This window comes from Sinocyclocheilus grahami, unplaced genomic scaffold (genome assembly GCF_001515645.1).
Source record: "Sinocyclocheilus grahami isolate Dianchi unplaced genomic scaffold, SAMN03320097.WGS_v1.1 scaffold4.1, whole genome shotgun sequence".
In the NCBI taxonomy this organism is placed as follows: domain Eukaryota; kingdom Metazoa; phylum Chordata; class Actinopteri; order Cypriniformes; family Cyprinidae; genus Sinocyclocheilus; species Sinocyclocheilus grahami.
Genome location: NW_015505183.1, coordinates 2,569,285 through 2,590,792, shown reverse-complemented (window position 1 = coordinate 2,590,792; position 21,508 = coordinate 2,569,285). Strand labels below are relative to the sequence as shown.

The 21,508-nt window shown below is 36.1% G+C and overlaps 1 protein-coding gene across 1 annotated transcript in view; it reads left to right on the top strand.

Moving 5' to 3' along the window:
• The window catches only part of LOC107583384 (glutamate receptor ionotropic, delta-1-like), a 279,097-nt gene that overhangs the window by 246,246 nt on the left and 11,343 nt on the right, over positions 1–21,508 (top strand). The window contains exons 9-12 of the mRNA XM_016269581.1: positions 8,348–8,449; positions 11,037–11,234; positions 11,439–11,769; positions 14,424–14,562. Of these exons, the coding sequence (XP_016125067.1) occupies positions 8,348–8,449; positions 11,037–11,234; positions 11,439–11,769; positions 14,424–14,562 (770 nt within the window). The remainder of the gene's footprint in view (positions 1–8,347; positions 8,450–11,036; positions 11,235–11,438; positions 11,770–14,423; positions 14,563–21,508) is intronic.

The following is a 21,508-nucleotide window of genomic DNA, read 5'->3' as shown; positions in this document are numbered from 1 at the left end:
ATATATACAGTATATATATATATATATTTATACTCACACAAATGAGCAATCAATATGAACTGAGCTGTTCAGACGCACCCAGAAGTTGGCCTGACAACCTAACGATTGCTATAGAGCAAGAAAATGTGTCTAGTATACTGGATGTTTGGAATGAGGAGGTAATTTTTCAGCCAGACGTCGAGAGGAATCTACCTTCATAATGAAGACGGAGATGTTATTTTCTCTCTCTCTCTCTCATTCTCACCAATTCCATCTGTGTCATTCCCCATCTCCCTCGCTCACTTTCTTTTAATCTTCTCTTTTCATTAAATTGTCTGTTCTCGTGTGGTGTAATCCAGATTGGGAAACCGAGCATCTTTACAAGATGGATCTGTTCCCAGTCCTGCACAGAGCGGTTCAGCCCAACACCCTCATGTAGGGAGCAGGTGCTGTGAAGAGAAAGTCCTGAAAGGTTGATGAACTTGACAAGCCTCTCAGTTGATTATTGAATTAATAATAGTAATAGATTTGCGATGTAATATTGGCAGCAGTGTTAGATGGATCAGTCCTGATGCATTAACACACTAGGTTAATTCAACAACTTTTAATGATCTTAATAAACAAGAAAGTGAAAGGAGGGAGAGAGGGACAAAAGGGACTGCAAATCAGACTAAGCAGGCGTTGTCATTTTGTCCTGCACATGAATAAGGCAAAGTGACAAGCTACACACATGATCTCAGCTGGTTTTGTAATGGTATTGCAGTGGCATTAGGCAGTGACATTGTGTTTGAGTCTGTCCAAGTCAACGTGGTGACCTCTGCACAATTGCCTGAGCAGTTCCCATGGCAATGGGTTGACCGCGGGTTGCAGATGAATCTGGGAGGGGGAAAAAAGAGCCTTAATGAGCCTCTGTCCACCCCTGTGAGCATCTGCTAAAAAGAAGCATATAGCTGACCTCATGGGTCTCAAAGGTCACACATGTCTAAGTGTGAGAAAAAAGCAGGGCAAAACCTGAAATGTTCTTTATTTTTCTAACACATATACACAGTATATTCATTGTTTCTCTCTGTTCAAACTCTGCCTGCTCAATTTCCTTCCTACCAGTGTGTTTTATTTTTTTATTATAAAAAAAAACACTTTTTATATTGTTCAGTCTGTTCATCATTCACTGACTGAAGTACGGCCTCAAAAACTCATATTCAAAAGCTTGAGCTATAATGTCCATACTACACTAGTCATAACACTTGTACTGCAGAAATAGAGACTAATGAATGAAAACTTTAATAATAGATCCTTCCTGCCATAATGAAATCCATTTCAGGCATAATACTTCCTGACTGCTGATTGGTTCTCAAGAAAATAAGTGGTCTACTCACACTCAGGACAAAATCAGTGGAATTTAATCACACGCTTCTTTACACATATTTTTACATGATCAGATCTTTTTTTAAAGAAGTCTCTTATGCTTACCAAGGCTGCATTTAAAAAAGTGCTATTGTGAAATACCATTACATTTTATAATAACTGTTCTGTTTTCTATAAAATTTATATGTTATATAATTAATGTTATTGACATTAAGCTTTTTTTTCTTGTGGAATACACCTAAATATTTGTTACAGATCCACTTTGACACTGTACTAAATAAAAATCAAAACTCTTTTATGATTCTTTTTCTATATAACAATCTGCCAAAAAATCCTAATACTTGTGAATACAATTGTAGATTCAATTGAACTATAATTTGTTTTTCAGATAATTAGGCCTGCTTTGTAATAGTAGCATAGTTTGTTCATAACCTATACTGCCAAAAAGCTGCCAATGTAGTCTGTTTAAAATCTGAAATGTTTAAATTGTTAAAATTCTAAAAAAAAATAATATATCCATCATAATCGGTTTAAATTGGCTCAGTGAGTTGCATAAAGAGCAGATCAGTTGTGACAGATATTTTTTTTCCTGTGTATTTTGATAGTGTGATGATGCAGAGTGAATTTATCACTCATGAGAGTGAGAGTCTCATTTGATTTGATGAATGGTAATGAGTTTAGTTTCTCTCACAGACTCAATAAAGAGGCCAAAAGACATCTCTCTTACCAATCACAGAAACAGCAGCTTACAGAATCATACAAAGGCAACAGCCCTCACGATACGGGAAGAAATTTAAGCTTCATCTTTGCACCTAAAAAAAGTCTCTCTCTCTCTCTCTCCCCGTTGCTCTGCACGACTCTTTTGTCTCATACTGTTTCCTACTGTACACTATTGTTTGTGTGTAATCCTCTCTCCCCGGCTCTTTGTTCCTCTGCATATTTCCCCCATGTGCTCTCAAGTGGAGACGTCAGCTCTCCAAATCACAAACAACAAAAGCTGTAAACTTCTGGCTCACGGACCTTTAGTCTTGACAAAATGTTTATTTGTCTTCACAGGCGGGATTCGGGTTGGCTTGTAGCACAAATATTACAAACAAGAGATGAGATAACGAGAGGCTAGGAAACGGCACAACCAGCTCAAGAGTCGCGCAATACAATGCTACCAACACAACACTCCGTAAAGACAAATGACAGTCAGAGATTTATTATGTAAATGCTGAAAAAAGGACTACTGAAGCCCTATTTTCAGCTTGACGTTTGTAAACAGGAAGCTTCATTTATTTTGAAGTATCGCTACTGTTGTGAGGGGTTTTGTAACTGTTAATGGGCTTCCTGTCAAAGTAAATACTGGGCACTGTGACAATACACATTGCTGCTCTGGTTAAAGGAGTAGTTTACCAAAAAGTGACAGTCCTTTTGTTTTCTCACCTTCATGTCATTCCAATGTAACCCAGAATTCTTCTAAATTTCTTCTTGAAGAAAGCATGTCATATGGGTTTTGAACAACATGAGGGTGAGTAAATGATGACAGAAAGTTCATTTTAGGGTGAAATGTCCCTTTAAGAGACACATGACACTGAAGTGTTGTCGGTGAGATTCTACATACACTTTCACAGACACACTTGCAGATGATGGAGATCTCTTTTGTGCTGTAGGAATAGAGCTGTCTTTCAAGTGTTCGCTGATCTCCAGTGGACAAGCCACGTTGCTCTCATCTCTGTCAACACACATCCACATGATTAACTATTTAACAGCACAGGCAAAAGCTAAAAGAGAAAATTTTGAAGGAAACGTACAGGAAATAAAGAAAAAATCCTGTTAGCCTCACCTGGGAAAACAGGGCAGAAAAAAAGAGGAATTCTTTCAGTTTACTGAAGTGTGTATGGCAGAACAGTTCTCAATTTACAGCTCTCTGGAAGCAACTGAACAACTACATTTCTGATTCAACTTCAGTCCAAAGTAAGACTATAACACAGTTAATTAAATCACACTATTCACAAATCAATTTAAACACAGTATGGCAAAATATCTTCGATGTAAAAAACACTGAAATCCCTGGCAATCCCATGCCGTGGAGCCAAATTGGCAGAGACCAGTGAGACCAGCTGTACGAATCGGATGGGACTAGTTTTCTAAACTACGTTTGACTTTCAGTTCTTATCACCTGATGTCTGCGATTTCATGTACCAGTTCAGACTGGACTAACATCTCTGTGTTTATTACAGAGGTGGGTGTGTTTTCTAGACATGTTGTGGTTGCGTGCATCACATATGACGTATATGACTTTTAATGAAATGTGTATTAATATAATTTAAATGTATTATGATAACATTATCTAAATAAACTTCACCTGAGTTTATATTAGTGGTTGCTTATAATAAAACCCACGTTGGCGACATGTCGGCGATTCCCTCAGATCGCGTCTTTGATAATTCACACTGCGGGATTGTCACTCGCGTGAACGAGCACCGAGTTGCCTCTGATTTCGGGCATTTGTTGGCGATTTCGCGAAACCTGTCAGCGAGTGAAAAATCGGCTAAAATCGTGCAGTGTGAACTCGGCATAAACCTAACCTTACCCATAATTTATTCCTAAAATCAGAGGGAAATGATAGCTGATTAACAAGGGTGTAGAAGCACCTAATCCTGATTGTAAGCCTAAAACTGATATTTCCTAAAAAGTTATCTCTCAACTCTGATTGGTTGATTGGAATGATGTTCCAGGAACATGTTGAACTTGGTCAAATCACGATCACCAATCCTGAAGAGTCATAGCAACAGAGCGGAGGCCAGAAAGCGGCGGAGAATCCGCTCGCCCAGAAACAACTGCAACTGACTTAGATTTACAGAAAATTACCGTTGTTTTCAAATAAATAATTGTACATGATAATTCTTAACACTTTATTAAGCTTTAAGTCACATCGCAAATGACAAGGGATCAACTTATAATCATGTTTATATTAATTAGCCCGTGAACTCTTATCTCAGACGGCCTGGGTATACGGCGCATTCGCAGCTTATATGGACGGAACGGCACTGGTATGTAGTATGAATATAACCCAGACATACTGTAACCATCATATTGTTATTGTCATGTGACCTACCAGTGTCAGCTGCAATGCTTTACTGCCATTCACTAATGCTCTTCCATTGCCTGGTTGGATTGTAGAGTCCTTCAGATGTGCACTTCAGTTTGTGTTTTTCAGATGCAGCTATTCACTTGTTTCATTCCTGAATGAATTAGTAATTTTGGTAACACTTTCTATGAAGCCCGTATTTATAATACATTATAAGGGTATTCTTAAGGCATTATAATGAATGCATAATGCATTATAAAAAAACTTATAATATGTTGTATCATCTCATGAATATTCATAAGAACAGTTTTAATATATTATAATATTTACTTATTTGTGGTTATAGCTTTTAAGAGTATGATGATTTATAACACAATGAACACGTTGCATCCACTTTTACAATGGATTATATTTCTCATAGTTATAATGTATTATAAGTCTCATATCTTGCCATTTTTCTTATGCTACTTTACTTAAAGCGGTCAAAGACCACTTATAAGTAGTAATAATAATAATAACATGTTTTTCTCTCAAACAGCCATAAGATCAGATACCAGATCAGATGAATGTGTAATATGACACATTTGCTTTGAACTATTTTTATTGTAATATCAGTTTGATTCTTTTGATGGTACCCTTTAAACAGCTGTTGATAAGTGACTCTGCAACTACATATCAACTAGCGGTCATTAGAGTATTAGTATGTCTGCTACTGTAAATATTTGCTAACACTTTATTTTGATGGTCAACCAACAGATAAACTGACTATAAGTGTCTTTGCAAGTAAAATTTGTGAAACTGTGTAATGATCTGCTGAATGGTACATAATTCTTGATTTACTACCTCTGTATTTTTTGTTTTATCTATGTATTCTTGTTTATTTTTTATTTATTTTTTTTCTCTCTTCTCTGTCTTCCTATATAATTTCTGTATTCATAATTTCATCCAATGTTACATTAATTGTTGAATGTTAAGTGTTTACACTTGCAATAAAAATTTTTTTTAAAAAGTGTCTTTGCAAGTACGTCAACTTAAGGCACGTTCACACAAAGCACGATAACTATAAAGATAACGATAACGATATAGTTCTAAAAATGATACCGTTGTGATCACTTTCAAAACGATTTTTTTCCAGCTGATGAACGATAAAACACTGACAGCCAATCAGAATCCATCCTGCTGTAACGAGCTCAAGAATTTAAAGTGGCAGACGCGCGTGCGCTTAAAATAAACAGACTATATCGTTTGCTGGTGTGGATGCTAATATCGTTATCTTTATAGTTATCGTTCTTGGTGTGAACTGGGCTTTATTCTACCATCCTAGATTCTACCATTCTTGAGCATACTAATACTCTAATGAGAGTTAGTTGGCATGTAGTTGCAAAGTTGCTTATAGTCGATTGATTAAGGGGACCATCAAAATAAAATGTAACCATATAAAACATCAACATATTCTGTTACACCAAATACACAAAATAATGATCTTTAAAAAAGCATCATATGACCCCTTTAAATAAACAATGTCAAGATATGATACAGTCCATTATTCTGTAAATGAAGTAGATTTAATATGGTGTTCATTGTGCGTTATAAATAATCATACATTATCTAAACTTATAACTACAAATACGTAAGTATTATGATGTATTATAACTGTTGTTATGATTATTCTTGAGTTGATATAACATACAGGTGCATCTCAATAAATTAGAATGTCGTGGAAAAGTTCATTTATTTCAGTAATTCAACTCAAATTGTGAAACTCGTGTATTGTAATTTTTTAAAGAATTGCTCTAGTGAAAGATTTAATTGACTCACTCATAATATCAGTAACTTGTTTTCTACCTGAATGGCTCAGTTTTTCTGAACAAATCACTTGAGTCAATGATTCAGTGACTCTTTATAAAGTCAGTTCCTTGTTTCATTCTTGAATGTTTCAGTGTTTTTAATTAATTGCTCAAGTGAGTGATTCAGTGACATAAAGACATTCCTTTGTTTCATTCATAAATGAATGAGCATTTTTTAACAAACCGCTTGAGTTAATGATTCGACACTTGTCACTTGTCGCCACTTATTGTAACTTGCTGTAAAAGACACTGAAAAATCCCCACTACTACTGAACTAAAGAAAGAGAAAATGGTTTTATTAAATCCTGAAAAGAAACATGTTTCCAAATTCCTGTTATCTTATCTCTTTGTCTCTCTTTCTTTCTTTCTTTCTTTCTTTCTTCTCTATTCTTTGTGTTTTGATAATATTAAATCGATATATCTTGCTTGTAAAAGCTGAATCTGCTAATATGGGTGATGTAGGGGTTATTGTGACAGGGATTATGTATCGGGCACTACAGTGAAGATATATGACTCGTGTCATTGGGCCAGATTCTAAAGCCTCTGTTATCCTGTCTCTCACAGAAGACTGTGAGGTCAAACGCTGGCCATACAAGAGCCGTACATGATTTCGGGGTCAGAGTTACTTCTTTCCAAGATGTGGTGGCCTGCGGAATCCGTCACAGCGGATGAATGGATCTGGTGGGATATTGGGATCATGATGAATGGGCCTGGAGTTAAAGATAGATGCATCACAGCTTTCATCTTGAAGTGTGTTTTACAGAAGCTCTGTCATTACTTGTGGAGGGAGAATTTGAGCAGTTTTCCTTTGTCATTTCGACACTGGCTCAGCAACTGGCTTATATGCTGCTAATGTGGTGACTCACAGATAGGATAATACCCACAAAGATGAGAGAGGTTTTGTTCATGGAATAATACAAAGAAAGTGAGATCTGTATTCTGTATATGGTCCGTCTTTGTGCATATACAGTAATAAAGTGGTATTCATATTCGGTTATTAATTGAAGCGTTTTCAAGGCAGCACTTTATTTCTTCCAGAAATCTCTGCAATTATTTTAGCCCAAAGCACTTAATATACTAATTGTATTTGAATGTTTATTTATTTTTTGTTGCCAAAATGTTAATTCTTTAAAGTATAGTCGACTACAATGACATCATATATATATATATATTTAAATTAGCTTTTCACTTTTCATGGACAGGACAGTAGAAAGGAGACAGGAAACAATGGGAGAGGAGAGAGGGGAACAGAACCTGGAACTGGTACTCCTGTGTGGGGTTGCCTGAGGTCCATCTGTGCCACATGTCAAAGTGCTGGCCACAACCGATGGCTCCGACAACATCATCATCAACAACAACTGAGATCTATTTGCATACAGAATGTGACTGAAAAAAAGATGATGCATGATGCATTTACGCCATACAAAAAGCTAAAACTTAATCTTACCTAAAACTTTACAACGATTATTTTAATCATTTGTATATCCTTCAGGAATGATTACATAGAGGTTTCAAATTAAGATTTTGTTGTTGTTGTAGTGGCATCAGTTCAGCTTCAAGGCCTTCAGAAATTAAGAAACTTTTGATAGAGTTGTTCTTTTGGATTGTTGTCTGTTTTATTGTATTTTCTGTGCTGATATTGACTGTAATCAACAGCCTGTGAAAGCATATCGACAAAGAGCAGGTGTGTGTGTGTGTGTGTGTGTGTGTGTGTGTGTGTGTGTGTGTGCGCGCACTTGAGTGTGTGTTTCATTTTAGTTTTAAAAGAGAAGGGGAAAATGTGACAGCTGCTGCCTAGGCAACCACCTCACACACTTACATGAACATTTTCACCCGGGCGTGTAACAAAAGCACAAATAGGTGAACCTCTGAGATGAATTCTGAAAGGGCTACTGATTTCTGCTTGATGTTGAGGGGTCTGTCATAGACAAAAACGTGTTTGGGGACAAAAATTCATCATGTAAGATCATCTCTGGCTTTCAGCAACTGTCCTGTTCCTCCTTCTTAATCTTTTTCCCCCTTACCCTTTTCTTTGCAATCATTTTTGATCAATCACAATCTCTCTTCCTCCGTCTCCCAGCTGGCGACGTGGGACTCTGATCGTGGGCTGAACGGCAGTCTGAGGGAGAACCGGGCTGAGCATGGCATGCAAGGAATTACTCTGAAAGTGGTGACCTTACTGGTGCGTATTTCAATAAATCTGATTCAGCTCCCCTAGGTATAATCAGCATCTTGCTGATGTCAGATTACTCTTACAGTCACTGTTGAATAAAAAGCATGACATGATTTTCATACAGTAAGTAGGGCATGTTCATGGAATAACATTCCTGTCAAGCAATCATTTCTGATCCCCCTAAAACTAATTTTTGATGCAAGATTGTTGTTTAAGCCACTAACCCCATTCCTAAGCCTAACTGTCATCTTAATGCTAATATCAAATCTGACTGGTAGATAGGAGTGTTATTCCAGGAATATTATTCCAACAGATATGTATAGATTAAATAGGAGCTTTATTCCAGAAATAACTAATAATTTTCCAGGAATGTGTCCTACTTGTTTAAAGGGATAGTTCACCCAAAATGAAAATTCTGTCATTAATCACTCACCCTCATGTCATTCCAAACCCGTAAGACCTTCGTTCATCTTCGGAACACAAATTAAGATATTTTTGATGAAATCCGAGAGCTTTCTGACCCTGCATAGACAGCAATGCAACTGACACATTCAAGGCCCAGAAAGGTAGTGAGGACATTGTCAAATTAGTCCGTGTGACATCAGTGGTTCAACCGTAATGATATAAAGCTACAAGAAAAACTTTTTGTGTGCAAAGAAAACAAAAATAACAACTTTATTCAACAATTCTCGTAGGTTGAACCACTGATGTCACATGGACATTTTGACAATGTCCTCACTACCTTTCTGGGCCTTGAATGTGTCAGTTGTATTGCTGTCTATGCAGGGTCAGACAGCTCTCAGATTTCATCAAAAATATCTTAATTTGTGTTCCGAAGATGAATGAAGGTCTTACGGGTTTGGAACAACATGAGGGTGAGTAATTAATGACAGAATTTTCATTTTTGGGTGAACCATCCCTTTAATGATGTGAAATGCAGAGAAAGATTGCATTGTCATCTGTTCTTACACTCCATCTACATACTATTCAGATATATTTGAATGGCCATGATTCTAAAAATTCTGGTATCAACCTCTTAGTCTATGCTAGTGTTTTTTGCCCTACTTATATGCCCAAATATAATTTTATAACAATTTTACACATTGTTAAAAATTCTATAATATGTCCAACTATTTAAAAAAATCTAATCAAATTGAATTGAAATCAGAATCGAATTGAGAGCTTGTTACTGGAATATATCATGGATTACAGTGACATTTGTTGTTCAAGTTTCTCATAAACACTATACTGAATAATACCACATGGTTGCGCTGTGTGGTTTTTATCTTGTCTCTCATTAGACATCAGTATTTTTGTCATGCAGACTCTTGATAGTTTTCTCTAGGGATTCCTTTGGGGTTTGATCTTTATTTATTCTCCACTCTATCTCTGTTGTGGTCTCTCTAAATACAATTACAGTGCACAAGCTTGAGTCTCAGATATTTCATCTGTCTGTATTTGAGTGCACAGGGCCTTCTTCACGAACAGTCAATCTTGTTTGGTGGCGATATACCTTATTGCAAATAAAAATAAAAAAGGTAATTTCTGTCTGATGAGGCATTGCACGCTTCTCTGGCCATGGTGTATCAGGTCAGCTGAAACATTTCATTTAGATAAACCTGAGACCAAAGGGTCCCGGCTTTCACTGGTAAAAGTCTCACGCCAGCCAATGGTTTGAATCTGACAGAAAACCAATCTGACCACATGTCACAGTCTGAACAGACGGATTCACCACAGAAATGTTCTCTGCTTTTATCTTTGCTTCCCCTTCAAATGAGTAAATGATAAGATGCAGTCTAAATCTGTCTGACACTAATGGCAAATAATAGCTATGTCAGCTTTTAAGCCTGTCCATTACTGTCAAGATGCTGCAGGAGATGCATGTGAATTGTGGGAAATCTATTCTAATGCCATTGTTTGAAAACATTTGCAAATGAATCCTCTTGTATATATTGAGAACAAGATCAAACAAAAAGTGTGGTATGCATGCATGATCATTCAAAAGTTTGGGGTTAGTAAAAAGTTTTAAAAATAAATTGATATTTTTAGTAAGCAAGGGTACATTAAATTGAGCGAATGTGACACTTAAGACATATAGAATCTTATACAATGTTACAAAAGATTTGCATTTCGAATAAATGTTCTTTTGAACTTTTTGCACACCAGTTTTCAACACTGATAATAATAATGTTTCTTGAGCACCAAATCAGCATATTAGAATGATTTTAGAAGGATCATGTAACACTGAAGACTAAGAGTAATGGCTGCTGAACATTCATCTTGGCCATCAGAGAAATAAATTACATTTTAAAATATATTAAAATAGAATACACTTGTTTTAAATGCTAATAATATTTAAAAATATTACCATATTGATCCAATATGCAGCCTTGGTAAGCATAAAAGACTTCAAAAACATAAAAAATCTTAACAACCCCAAACTTTTGAATGTTATTGTTTGTGTAGACAGAACAAGCATGTTCATCCTTTCATCGCTGCTTAATTTAGTTCCAAATCAGGTTTCCAAAGTATAAAATAATTAAAATAAATAAACAAGTGAATAAAACGAACCCCATAATTTCTCTGTTGTCTTCAGGAGGAGCCGTTCGTAATGGTGGCAGAAAACATTCTAGGTCAGCCCAAAAGATATAAGGGATTTTCCATAGATGTTCTAGATGCCCTGGCCAAAATTCTGGGCTTTAAGTATGACATGTATCAAGTGGCTGATGGGAAATATGGATCTCCTCAGGCCAATGGGTCTTGGAATGGACTGATTGGAGAACTAATGGGGAAGGTGAGATTCACATTCATAAAGACTATTCCATATGTTTATTTTATGTGAAACTGTGTATTAATATTAGTCAATTAATTGTTAACTGCTTTAGGCACATATGGTTGGCGTTGCACTTTGTTTATTCAAACGTACTGTCTTGTAACTTGTATAGGTGTACTGTCACTTATATTATCTCAGAATGCACGTTCATTTATTACTATTCAGAGGGCAGATGTGGCAATTTCAGCCATCACCATCACTCCTGATCGAGAGAATGTGGTGGACTTCAGTAAACGTTACCTGGATTATTCTGTGGGAATCCTGATGACTAAAACAGAAGAGAGACTCAACATATTTTCCTTGCTGGCACCGTTTGACCTGGCGGTGTGGGCCTGCATTGCTGCTGCCATTCCTGTGGTGGGTGTCATGGTCTTTCTGCTCCGACGCATCCAGTCTGTCTGCTCCCAGAATCCTCCAGGGCCCCACCAGCCCGCTTCTGTCACGACGTCCTTCCAAAGTGCCATCTGGATCGTCTACGGAGCCTTTGTACAGCAAGGTGAGTTGGGTCACGTCACGTGAACATGAGGGATGATGTATTGCTGAGTGGTCACCTCACTTGAATGATGCAATCAGTTGCTGACATTCTCGTCTGCAGGAGCACAGAAGGTACAGCTTTTTAATACTTTTATTTTAAGAAAATATCTTTTCAGCAGAATATATAATTCTTCTAATGTTTCTCAAGTACAACTTACAGCACTAGAGACAATCCCTAGAGTCCTACATTTTTACTGTTTGACAAAATAAATTATTCCATAGGAGTTCTGCAACTCACTATTAACAGCTGCATGTGTCTAAAGGTGCCTATGAAGAGAGGAGCGAGTGTGTTTTGTTGAGGTTTTAAATAAATGCCTGCACTTTTCCGTTCTGCGTACTCTGGGAATCTTGTCTATACCAGGCTGACTCTAAGTGTCTCTGTGCGCTTTCAGATGTAACAAGTTAGACCAAGATGCAAGCAATTCACAGCAGCTGCTGAATGACATTTACAGGGGTTTTTTTCTACAGCTCTTTGCCAATTTGTAATTATAAGCCTTGGACCCATAAATTGATAATGAAACACACAAATGTTTCTCAAGTACAACTTACAGCACTAGAGACAATCCTAGAGTCCTACATTTTGACTGTTTGACAAAATAAATTATTCCATAGGAGTTCTGCAACTCACTATTAACAGCTGCATGTGTCTAAAGGTGCCTATGAAGAGAGGAGCGAGTGTGTTTTGTTGAGGTTTTAAATAAATGCCTGCACTTTTCCGTTCTGCGTACTCTGGGAATCTTGTCTATACCAGGCTGACTCTAAGTGTCTCTGTGCGCTTTCAGATGTAACAAGTTAGACCAAGATGCAAGCAATTCACAGCAGCTGCTGAATGACATTTACAGGGGTTTTTTTCTACAGCTCTTTGCCAATTTGTAATTATAAGCCTTGGACCCATAAATTGATAATGAAACACACGGCGAGTAATTATGAAAATAGGTTTTGCGTTTGGGTCACCTTTTTAAATAAACATTTACTTGTCACTTATGAAGGACAATCATATGATAGCAGGTGTGCTATACTGTTCAAATTGTGTCAGGCCTCCTAGTAGCAACCCTCATTAAAAAATAACACATCATGAATAAACAGCTCTGCTTAACAAGTGTTAGGAGCCTCAAAGGGATAGTTCACCCAAAATTAAAGGGATAGTTCACCAAAGAATTTTAATTTTTGTATGAACTTTCCCTTTACGAGCAAGCAAAATTTTGCTTATTGTCCATCATCAGTCCTCTCAAGTGGCCAGTTGGACTAGAGACACACTTCTGTGCAATTTTTTGAAAGAAATAAATACTTTTATTCAGCAAGGATGCATTAAATCAATCAAAAGGGACCGTAAAGACATTTATAATGTTACAAAAGATTAATATTTTAAATAAATGCTGTCCTTCTGACCTTTCTATTCATCAGATGATACTAAAAACATATATTAAGCAAAATATTAAGCAAAACAAACATTATTAGCATTAATAAGACATTTTATTTTCTTGCAAATCAGCATATTAGAATGATTTTTGAAAGATCATGTGACACTGAAGACTGGAGTAATGGCTGCAGAAAATTCAGCTTTGTCGTCACAGGAATAAATTACATTTTAAATTAATTTAAAATAGATAACATTTTTTTATATATATAATCATTCAAAATATTACTGTTTTTACTATAGTTTGATCAAATAAATGCAGCCTTGGTGAACGTAAGAGACTTCTTTCTAAAACATTTAAAAAATCTTACTGACCCCAAACTTTTGATCGATAGTAGCTATTTCATTTCCAGTCATATATAAATTTGTCATATTTTACTTTGCCCTAAAATACATGCTACTATGTTGTAAATGCAACTAATCCTTAATTAAAAGAACTTATATTGTAACTATATTGTGAAATCCACTAACTAAACTTTCACATTGGTGAGGAGGTGCATGTTTAGAACAAAAATGATTAAAAGATTCAAATTTTATGTCTGGGCATATGAAAAAAATGCACAAGCACTTTTTTTTCTTGGGAGGTTAAATTTGAAACTAGCTCACTCTCAACCCTATAATGAGCGTGGTTGCCCACTTAACCTTTGACCTTTCCAATTACAGACTCTTTGGATATCCTTTTAGGCCTAAAGGGACATTTCAGTTCTCAGATAATTTGGCTCAGTCCCAAAAGAAAACTTATAGCCCCTAACGAGCTCCACCGAGCTTGATAGCGCCAGATCTTTTCCCTTACTGTTTTATTCTCACCGTCTCTGTGTCAGTGATGACATTTCCAAGGCTGTGTGCGCTGGAGAGGAATATTGTGTTGACATTTCAGCACAGGCTTATAAGGTGTTGAGCTTTTCTGAGAAAATGGGTGATGGGAGAATGAATCTTATTACATGGCTGCAGTGCTGTGTCACTGCCAAAAAGCAGTGGGAAGAAAAATAATGGAAGGCTGAAATGAGATAAAATCACAGATGTAGACAAGGGGTCAAGGTTTAGCTGGTTAGCATGAACCAGTTAGACCCTGCTGTCTAAAAATCCTGCATTTTTCTCCATTCTTTGTGTTGTTTTTTTTGTATCAATGTATCTTTGAATTGGTGTAAACAATGACAAGCAATCCGTAGAATGTTTTCTCTTCTTCCTTGTGTTTGCAGGTGGTGAATCCTTCATGAGTTCAGTGGCTCTCAGGATTGCAATGGGAAGCTGGTGGCTGTTTACCCTCATTGTCTGTTCGTCCTACACAGCCAACCTGGCAGCCTACCTCACCGTATCCCGCATGGACAACGCTGTTCGGTAAGCTAACTAGTCCAGCTCTGTATCACAGTGCAAGAACTCCACACATCTGCAGATGCTTGTCCATATGCAGGCTTGTAAACCCTGACTCATCACGCTGTTGTCAACATGGTGTGTCATAGAGCCTTATTAAAGCTGTCACATCACTAAACATAGCGCTGGGTTAAGATATCACGTCACTGGATTGCCATCATTAGCATCAGATTAGGGCCTGCACAACTGCTCATTTTACTAGTTGACTAGTCATTCAGAAAAGCATACAATAAGTCTGTCGGTCAGTGTTTACCTTATGTAAATGGATCACAATGCACTGTACCGTTTCAGCAAAGTTCAACGCTGGGTTAACAGGGTATGTGGGGTGAGAAAGTGTCTACTAGTTTATGTGGGATCGAGAACACAAAAATGTGTGTATCTTCATTATTACATGGCTGCAGTCCTGTGTCACTGCCAAAAAGCAGCAGTAAGGAACATAATAGAGGATGAAATTAGATAAATTCACAGAGGGGTTCAGTGATATAGACAAGGGGTGTTGAACATGTTTGATATCCTCCGACTAGATGGATTCAGAGTCAGGAGCTAAAAAAAAAGTATTTGCCCATCACTGCACTAATTTCTGGAAAATGTCAATTAAAATCTGCAATCTGGCTAAAGTCGTATAGCGTATTCAAGCTTTAAATGTCATTTGTTTAGGTGGTTATTCATTAGAATTTTGGCTTGTGAATATGCTTAATGAACTTAGACCATCTCAGGTGTCCGCAGTGGCAGTGTGCTTTGCTTAAAATGTACTTTTTGAACACCAATCTCTGTAGTTTTATTTTTTATTTTTACCATTGCATAATAGCAGTTCTGTTGTCACTATATAAAATTGACTATTTAGTCATTTGAAGGGGAAATTAATAGTTCACCCAATGTGACAGAACTAGTCAACGCAAACCCCATTCGACTCTGAATTTTCGAGGAAGTCTAAAATTGAAAGTAGAAACATTGTGAGTCAGTTAAATACTTCATATTTCTTCAAATTAAATCTGAAATCCCAGCATGCCGACTGTCTCTTAGAGACACATTGGCCCTTAACTTCCCAGTAGGGAGCTCACAGTTCCTGACATTCTCCATAAATTCCGCGAAAGGTCGCCTCATATTAAAATCCTTTCTTTTTTTCCCTTTGTGTAGACGCCAGAACCTTTTCTTCTCATTTTATGTGTTTTAGGTGTTTTGTCAATGCAGGCTACTCCCACGTCAGAGAAATCTCATGCACGTGTTGTTATAAACACACAGGTCTTTTTTATATGTATACTTGATGTGCAAATAGTTTCCTTCTGCCTCTGTAAATGTTATCTGCCTGATCATTGAATTCTGCCCTCTCAGCTTGGCTGAAAACCCAAGACTGGAGAAGCTTATTGCATTCTGTCCCTCTGAATTCTGACTTTATATTCCTGGCGGACCTGTTAGTTTATCAGTGAAATGCCTCACACCGTTTGCCCAAAGGTTCAGCTTTGGAAAACATTAATAGAGAGTTTGGTGCCGTCACATTTCTTATTCAGCTCTTGTGAGCGTGTGTGTGTGTGTGTGTGTGTGTGTGTGTGTGTGGAGCCTCTGGGGGATTATTTCTTCCGTCTCTCAGTGGCAGCATCCACAGCTGCTATGGTTGTACTAATCACCTTGTTTATAACTGTTATTAAAATCAGGCAGCCCTGCTGGTGCATGATACGGTATCGTTAGCACGCTGGGAGCCCACTGGGAGTCTTTCATATCTCTCACCAGCCTTAGATGTAAAATGGGATTCAGGCTTGACAAACCTTGTGTTCAGTCCTGAGGTTCCCAAATTTGCTGTGATTGGCCGATGGAAAGGCTGCTGATTGGCCAGTTAGTTGACTTGCCATCCAAAGAGCTGTGCTGATTTGTATGCTATATATGCTATATAAAAATCAGTGGATGTGTAATTGTGTGTATAAAATGGTCTACTGTTTTGCATTGTGTTTGTAAACTATTGTGGGAGCATTTAGTGACCCTTTTAATTTGCATGATTTATGAAGCGGTTACTTTTTCTTTTTCTTTTTTTTCCACTTCAGAACAGATCATTAAGCCTGAGTATGGTTTAATACAGCACCATGTTTCTTTGCTAAGTTGGATGTACGGCATCTAGAACATTCTCATACAAAACAAAAACAAGATAATGGATCACTTCCAAATCCATTTCCCCATTATGGTTAATAATACCTTTTATAGAGCACCTCTATTGATTTGTACTGCAGAGGCCGACTGAAAGAAACTCAGAGGCAAGGAGTTTGTACTTACCCGCTAGATACCCTGGGAAATTGCATTACATGTTTAGGACTGTCAGTCAATGAAACATTTTACATAATATTCTGATTAATTGATTAAATTGATTGCAAACTGAAGCATACAGATCAATATCTGCTTACAAAAAATCTAATTAAGATTATTTAAACATATTTGAGATTTATTTTTACAACATTTGTTTAGTAATTTATACATTTTTATGTGATTTATTTTATATTGCAGTTATATATGTGTAGCTCTAACTTTTTTTCCTCAATAGGACAATAAAAGTATATTCAGTTGATCCAAAAAAATAAAAACTATTTATTAATTCAGTTTTTTTCATTGTTGGTTTATGTAAATGCCTCAGGTGGACATCTTTGGCAATTTTGTCGTTTCTCCATGTTTTTTTCAGCATCTCACACAGTGAGCACATTTTATCTTCAGTATGTCAAGTTAAAAACACTTCAGTGATTGAAAACACATCCAATGACCCCTGCATTCATTCTGTTCCATTCAGTTGCATACCGTCTAGTTATTTTTGAATGCAAGAACACATTCCGTGTTAACAGCTCATTACTCATTCTTTGCTGAAGTGTGTTGTCTAAAGTAGCACCTGGATCACAGGTCATAATTAAATTCATGTTTTTTTTAACACATTATTTATTTTTAGTAGTAATTGTAAGTTGCTAAAGAGTAACTGGTGGTCATTAACTACAACTTTATAAATTACTTTTTTTTATTTTTTAATTATTGCACAATGGAGACTGTGACCTCATACATGCTATCTCTATAATTTTTCACTGTAGGCAGACTATAAACTTCATTCTGTTTGCACAAGAACCAGTGGAAACAGGAACTTATAATAGAAATCAATTATAGAAACTAATTATAGAGTTATAGTGTTGCTCAATCCATGTTTTGTCGACTGAACTCCAAAATGTATATTAATAGCATTCTGTATCTCATCTCAGTATAATGATGGTGCATCTGTCCGCATGGGTCAAATTAGAGACCAAATTAGGCTCAATAAGATAGCTGGCATGACGCAAGCACATTTTTTAATTGTTTTTTAACATGTTAAAACCTGAAGAAAGAAAAATAGAATTGCTAATGACACTGATTTACACTGGCGTTCATTTGAAATGTTTTTGAAAGAAGTCTCTAATGATCACCAAGGCTGATCAAAAATAGCAATGAAATAGTAATATTGTAAAATATATTTACAATTTGAAATAACTCCTTTATATTTGATTATATTTCAAAATGTAATTTATTTTTGTGATAGAAAAGCTGAATTTTCAGCATTCATTACTCCAGTCTTAAGTGTCATATGATCGTTCAGAAATCATTCTAATACACTGATTTGGTGCACAAGATACAGTTTTATTATGATCAATGTTGAAAACATTGTGTTGCTTTGCTTATTTGTTTATTTATCTACTTATTTATGATTTATTATATTTTTTTCAAGATTTTTTCATAAATCGAAAGTTCAAAAGAACAGTATCTATTAGAATAGAATAGAAATAGCATTTTTTTGCTTTCACTTTTGATTAATTTAATGTGTTCTTTCTGAATACATATTAAGTTCTTTCAAACTAAATCTTTGAAATGTTGAATGTTAAATCTTGAATGAAAACAATAAACTGCTTTGCCACAGCTCTCAAAAGAAATTTTCAATTTCAGAACTGCAACATTTTTTCAGGAAAGTTAAAACTGTACAAAAGCTGCTCAGCAGGGTTTGGAGTATAAAAGGCTATATCATAAATACAATGAGATGATATCATTTTTTTTTCTCCTCCAGCTGTGGTAGTGTCACTGTAATTAAACGAATTAATTGTTCTGATTTTATCTTCTCAAGATTAACAATCTGACTCATTGAATCTGCAAATAATTGTGTGGTCCTGTTAAAAAGCCTTGTCAAGGGTGATGGAAGATGCTTATCTCAACATGAAATCCCTCCCCACTAAAACCAGAACGAGAAGTCACACAGTGTCATTACGCAAGAGAGAAGAGCAGCCGGCTGCCCTAAAAACATCAAACATGGGCTGCATGGCATTGGAAGTTGCAGATGGAAGGCAGCAGCTGTGAGCGGCAAAATCATTTAGAACTGTATTTTGTCAGGGGGTATTATTTTCCTCCAAATAATTCAAATAATTAATGAATACATCGTGTTTATGCGTTCATTCATTATTTGTGGCAGTTTTAGTGTTGTTGTGTCTAGTCTGCCTTTTCATTAGGGATTGATTGTTGCATGAGCTCTTTCATTGTTATAATCTGCAGTAGAGAGTATTGTTCGCCCATTGGTCTCGTTTCTAACTTTCTTGTACTTTTGCACTTTTTCCACCATGCAAAAGAAAAACCAATGATTTTGTATTTTTTTCTAGACCCTTTTGAAGTGTACATTCAGTGTGGGGACAGCAATTTCTGTGATTGTTATAATCAGGCCACAGACATCTAAACTGAAAACACATTTTAAAACCATTTACACCCTACCAATTGCTACATTTTCACTACAGTTTAAATTTATTAAAGCTTTTCACAATATGTTAATTAACAAAGCAGCTTTCCAGCCCACACATTTTTAATCACTTTAATAGAAAACATGCATACATACTACATGCAAATACTGTATATAGGCAGATGAGCAGATGTAAACCAGCCAAATATTTTCATGCTGTTGGATTGGTACCAGGGGCCGGCCCGTGGCATAGGCGACATAGGCAGTTGCCTAGGGCGCAAAATGACTGGGGGGGGCGCCGCACGAAAGTTTTCTCGGAAAACTTCTTCCGAGACCATCGTGCGCTCCTACACCCATATATTAAGCAAATACTGACAATTAAAATGTTAGTACTGATCGATCATCGAACTGATTAAAATAATGTTAGAATAAAGTAAAATTGACATCAACGTAACATCATAAGATTTGACAACATGTCATGTTGGACTAATTTAAACACTTTCTGCGTCATGACGTAATTATAATACATAATCATAACACATGATTGGAGCAAGCATAGTTTTGCCATTTATGTGCTCTGAAAGGATCATTTCTAAAAAAAATTATAAATAAAAAAAGAGTGAAATAAGAAAATGATCAGGGGCAAAAGGCAGGAAGCAATGCAAAAAAAAGAGGAGCAGAAAAAAGAGCAAAATAGAGGTAAGAATCACAAGTTAATCACTGTGTATTTGCCCTTGATGTTTATGCAGTATTTTGAAATAGCCTTTTTAGAACATCTTAACTGGCAACACTGACACTGTGCAACGTTTTTGCTTGAGTTAACTGCTTATTTAATTTTACTTTATTTTCTTTAAAATAAATGTAAACTTCTGTAATGTTGTTTTAATTTCAGTTCCATTACTGCTTGATTTTAATTCACCAAAAGTGCACTAAATGTCTTTTGAAAGAGACCATGACTAGGACTATAATCTAGCATTCATGAATTAAAATAATTTAAATTTAAGTATGCCAATTTCCACTGAATGCACAAAATGGAAATGAAATGGGTATGCTAGCTTGCTGGCTAACACATACAAATAAATTACAATATGTAGCCTTTATTTTGTTGCCTTTGTTGTCTGTTAGACTCTTTTAGGCATTATTTCTCATATTTCTCTTTGTTGTAATAAGTACTTGTCACTGTAGGCATAGTTGTGGGTTGCATTTCTCTGTTTGGGAGTATAGCTCATGTCTAGTCTCTTCGATATTTTAACAGATTCAATTAGAAACTACTTACAAATATAATCGTTTTTTTTTTTGCACTTTTTTGTTGATTTCATTTCTAATTTAATTTTTGTGTTAATCTTCACATTTGTTTATTTATTATCACAATTTATTTACTACTTATTTATGTTTATACTTATCAGTATGTTTTTTTTAATGGAGGGGGATCTAAAATCTCGCCTAGGGCACCAACAGAGCCTGGGCTGGCCCTGATTGGTACTTACAGAGCCAGTTCAAGCAGTAATGGTAGTGTAAGATAAGGGACTTTCATTAACCCCCAAATTACTCTATTGAAATGCAGCGTATCAGTAGCTCGACCTCACACCTCTGTGATTCATGAGCGCATTTGAGAGGAATAGTGTCATCAAGAGGTGAAGGACACATCGCCAGGGTTTTAATCAATTTAATTTAATGTTTCTATTTTATTTCAGAGAAGAGAGAGCATATGTTGAATGTGTATGTATGTATATATATATATATATATATTTCAGATTCTAAACTTTTTTTTAAATGAACTGTCTCCATAGCAAGTAATGGTATTCTATAGCCTGAGGACATGTAACACTAGCACCAGTGCTAAACATGGACATTTGCTAATTGTTTAGATTTGAATCCAATCTATTTGCACTATATCCATTGTTTTACAAATATTTCATTCCATTAATTGTGATTTATTTCACCTCATTTAATTTAGTCTCTGAACTAGTAAGAGGTATGAATGTTCTGTTCTTTAAAATGTACAGTCATGCTAATAAAGCTTTGCTCACTCTAATTCTAAGAGAGCAATTCAAAAATAGAGTGAAATAATAAGACTATAATTTGCATTCATATTTTCAACTCGTACCGACGCTCTGCTCACATACTAATTAGCTTTAGGCAGGTAAGCTCGCCGGCAATTCACATATCAGGAACATCAGGGCCTCGAAATGCATTTTCATG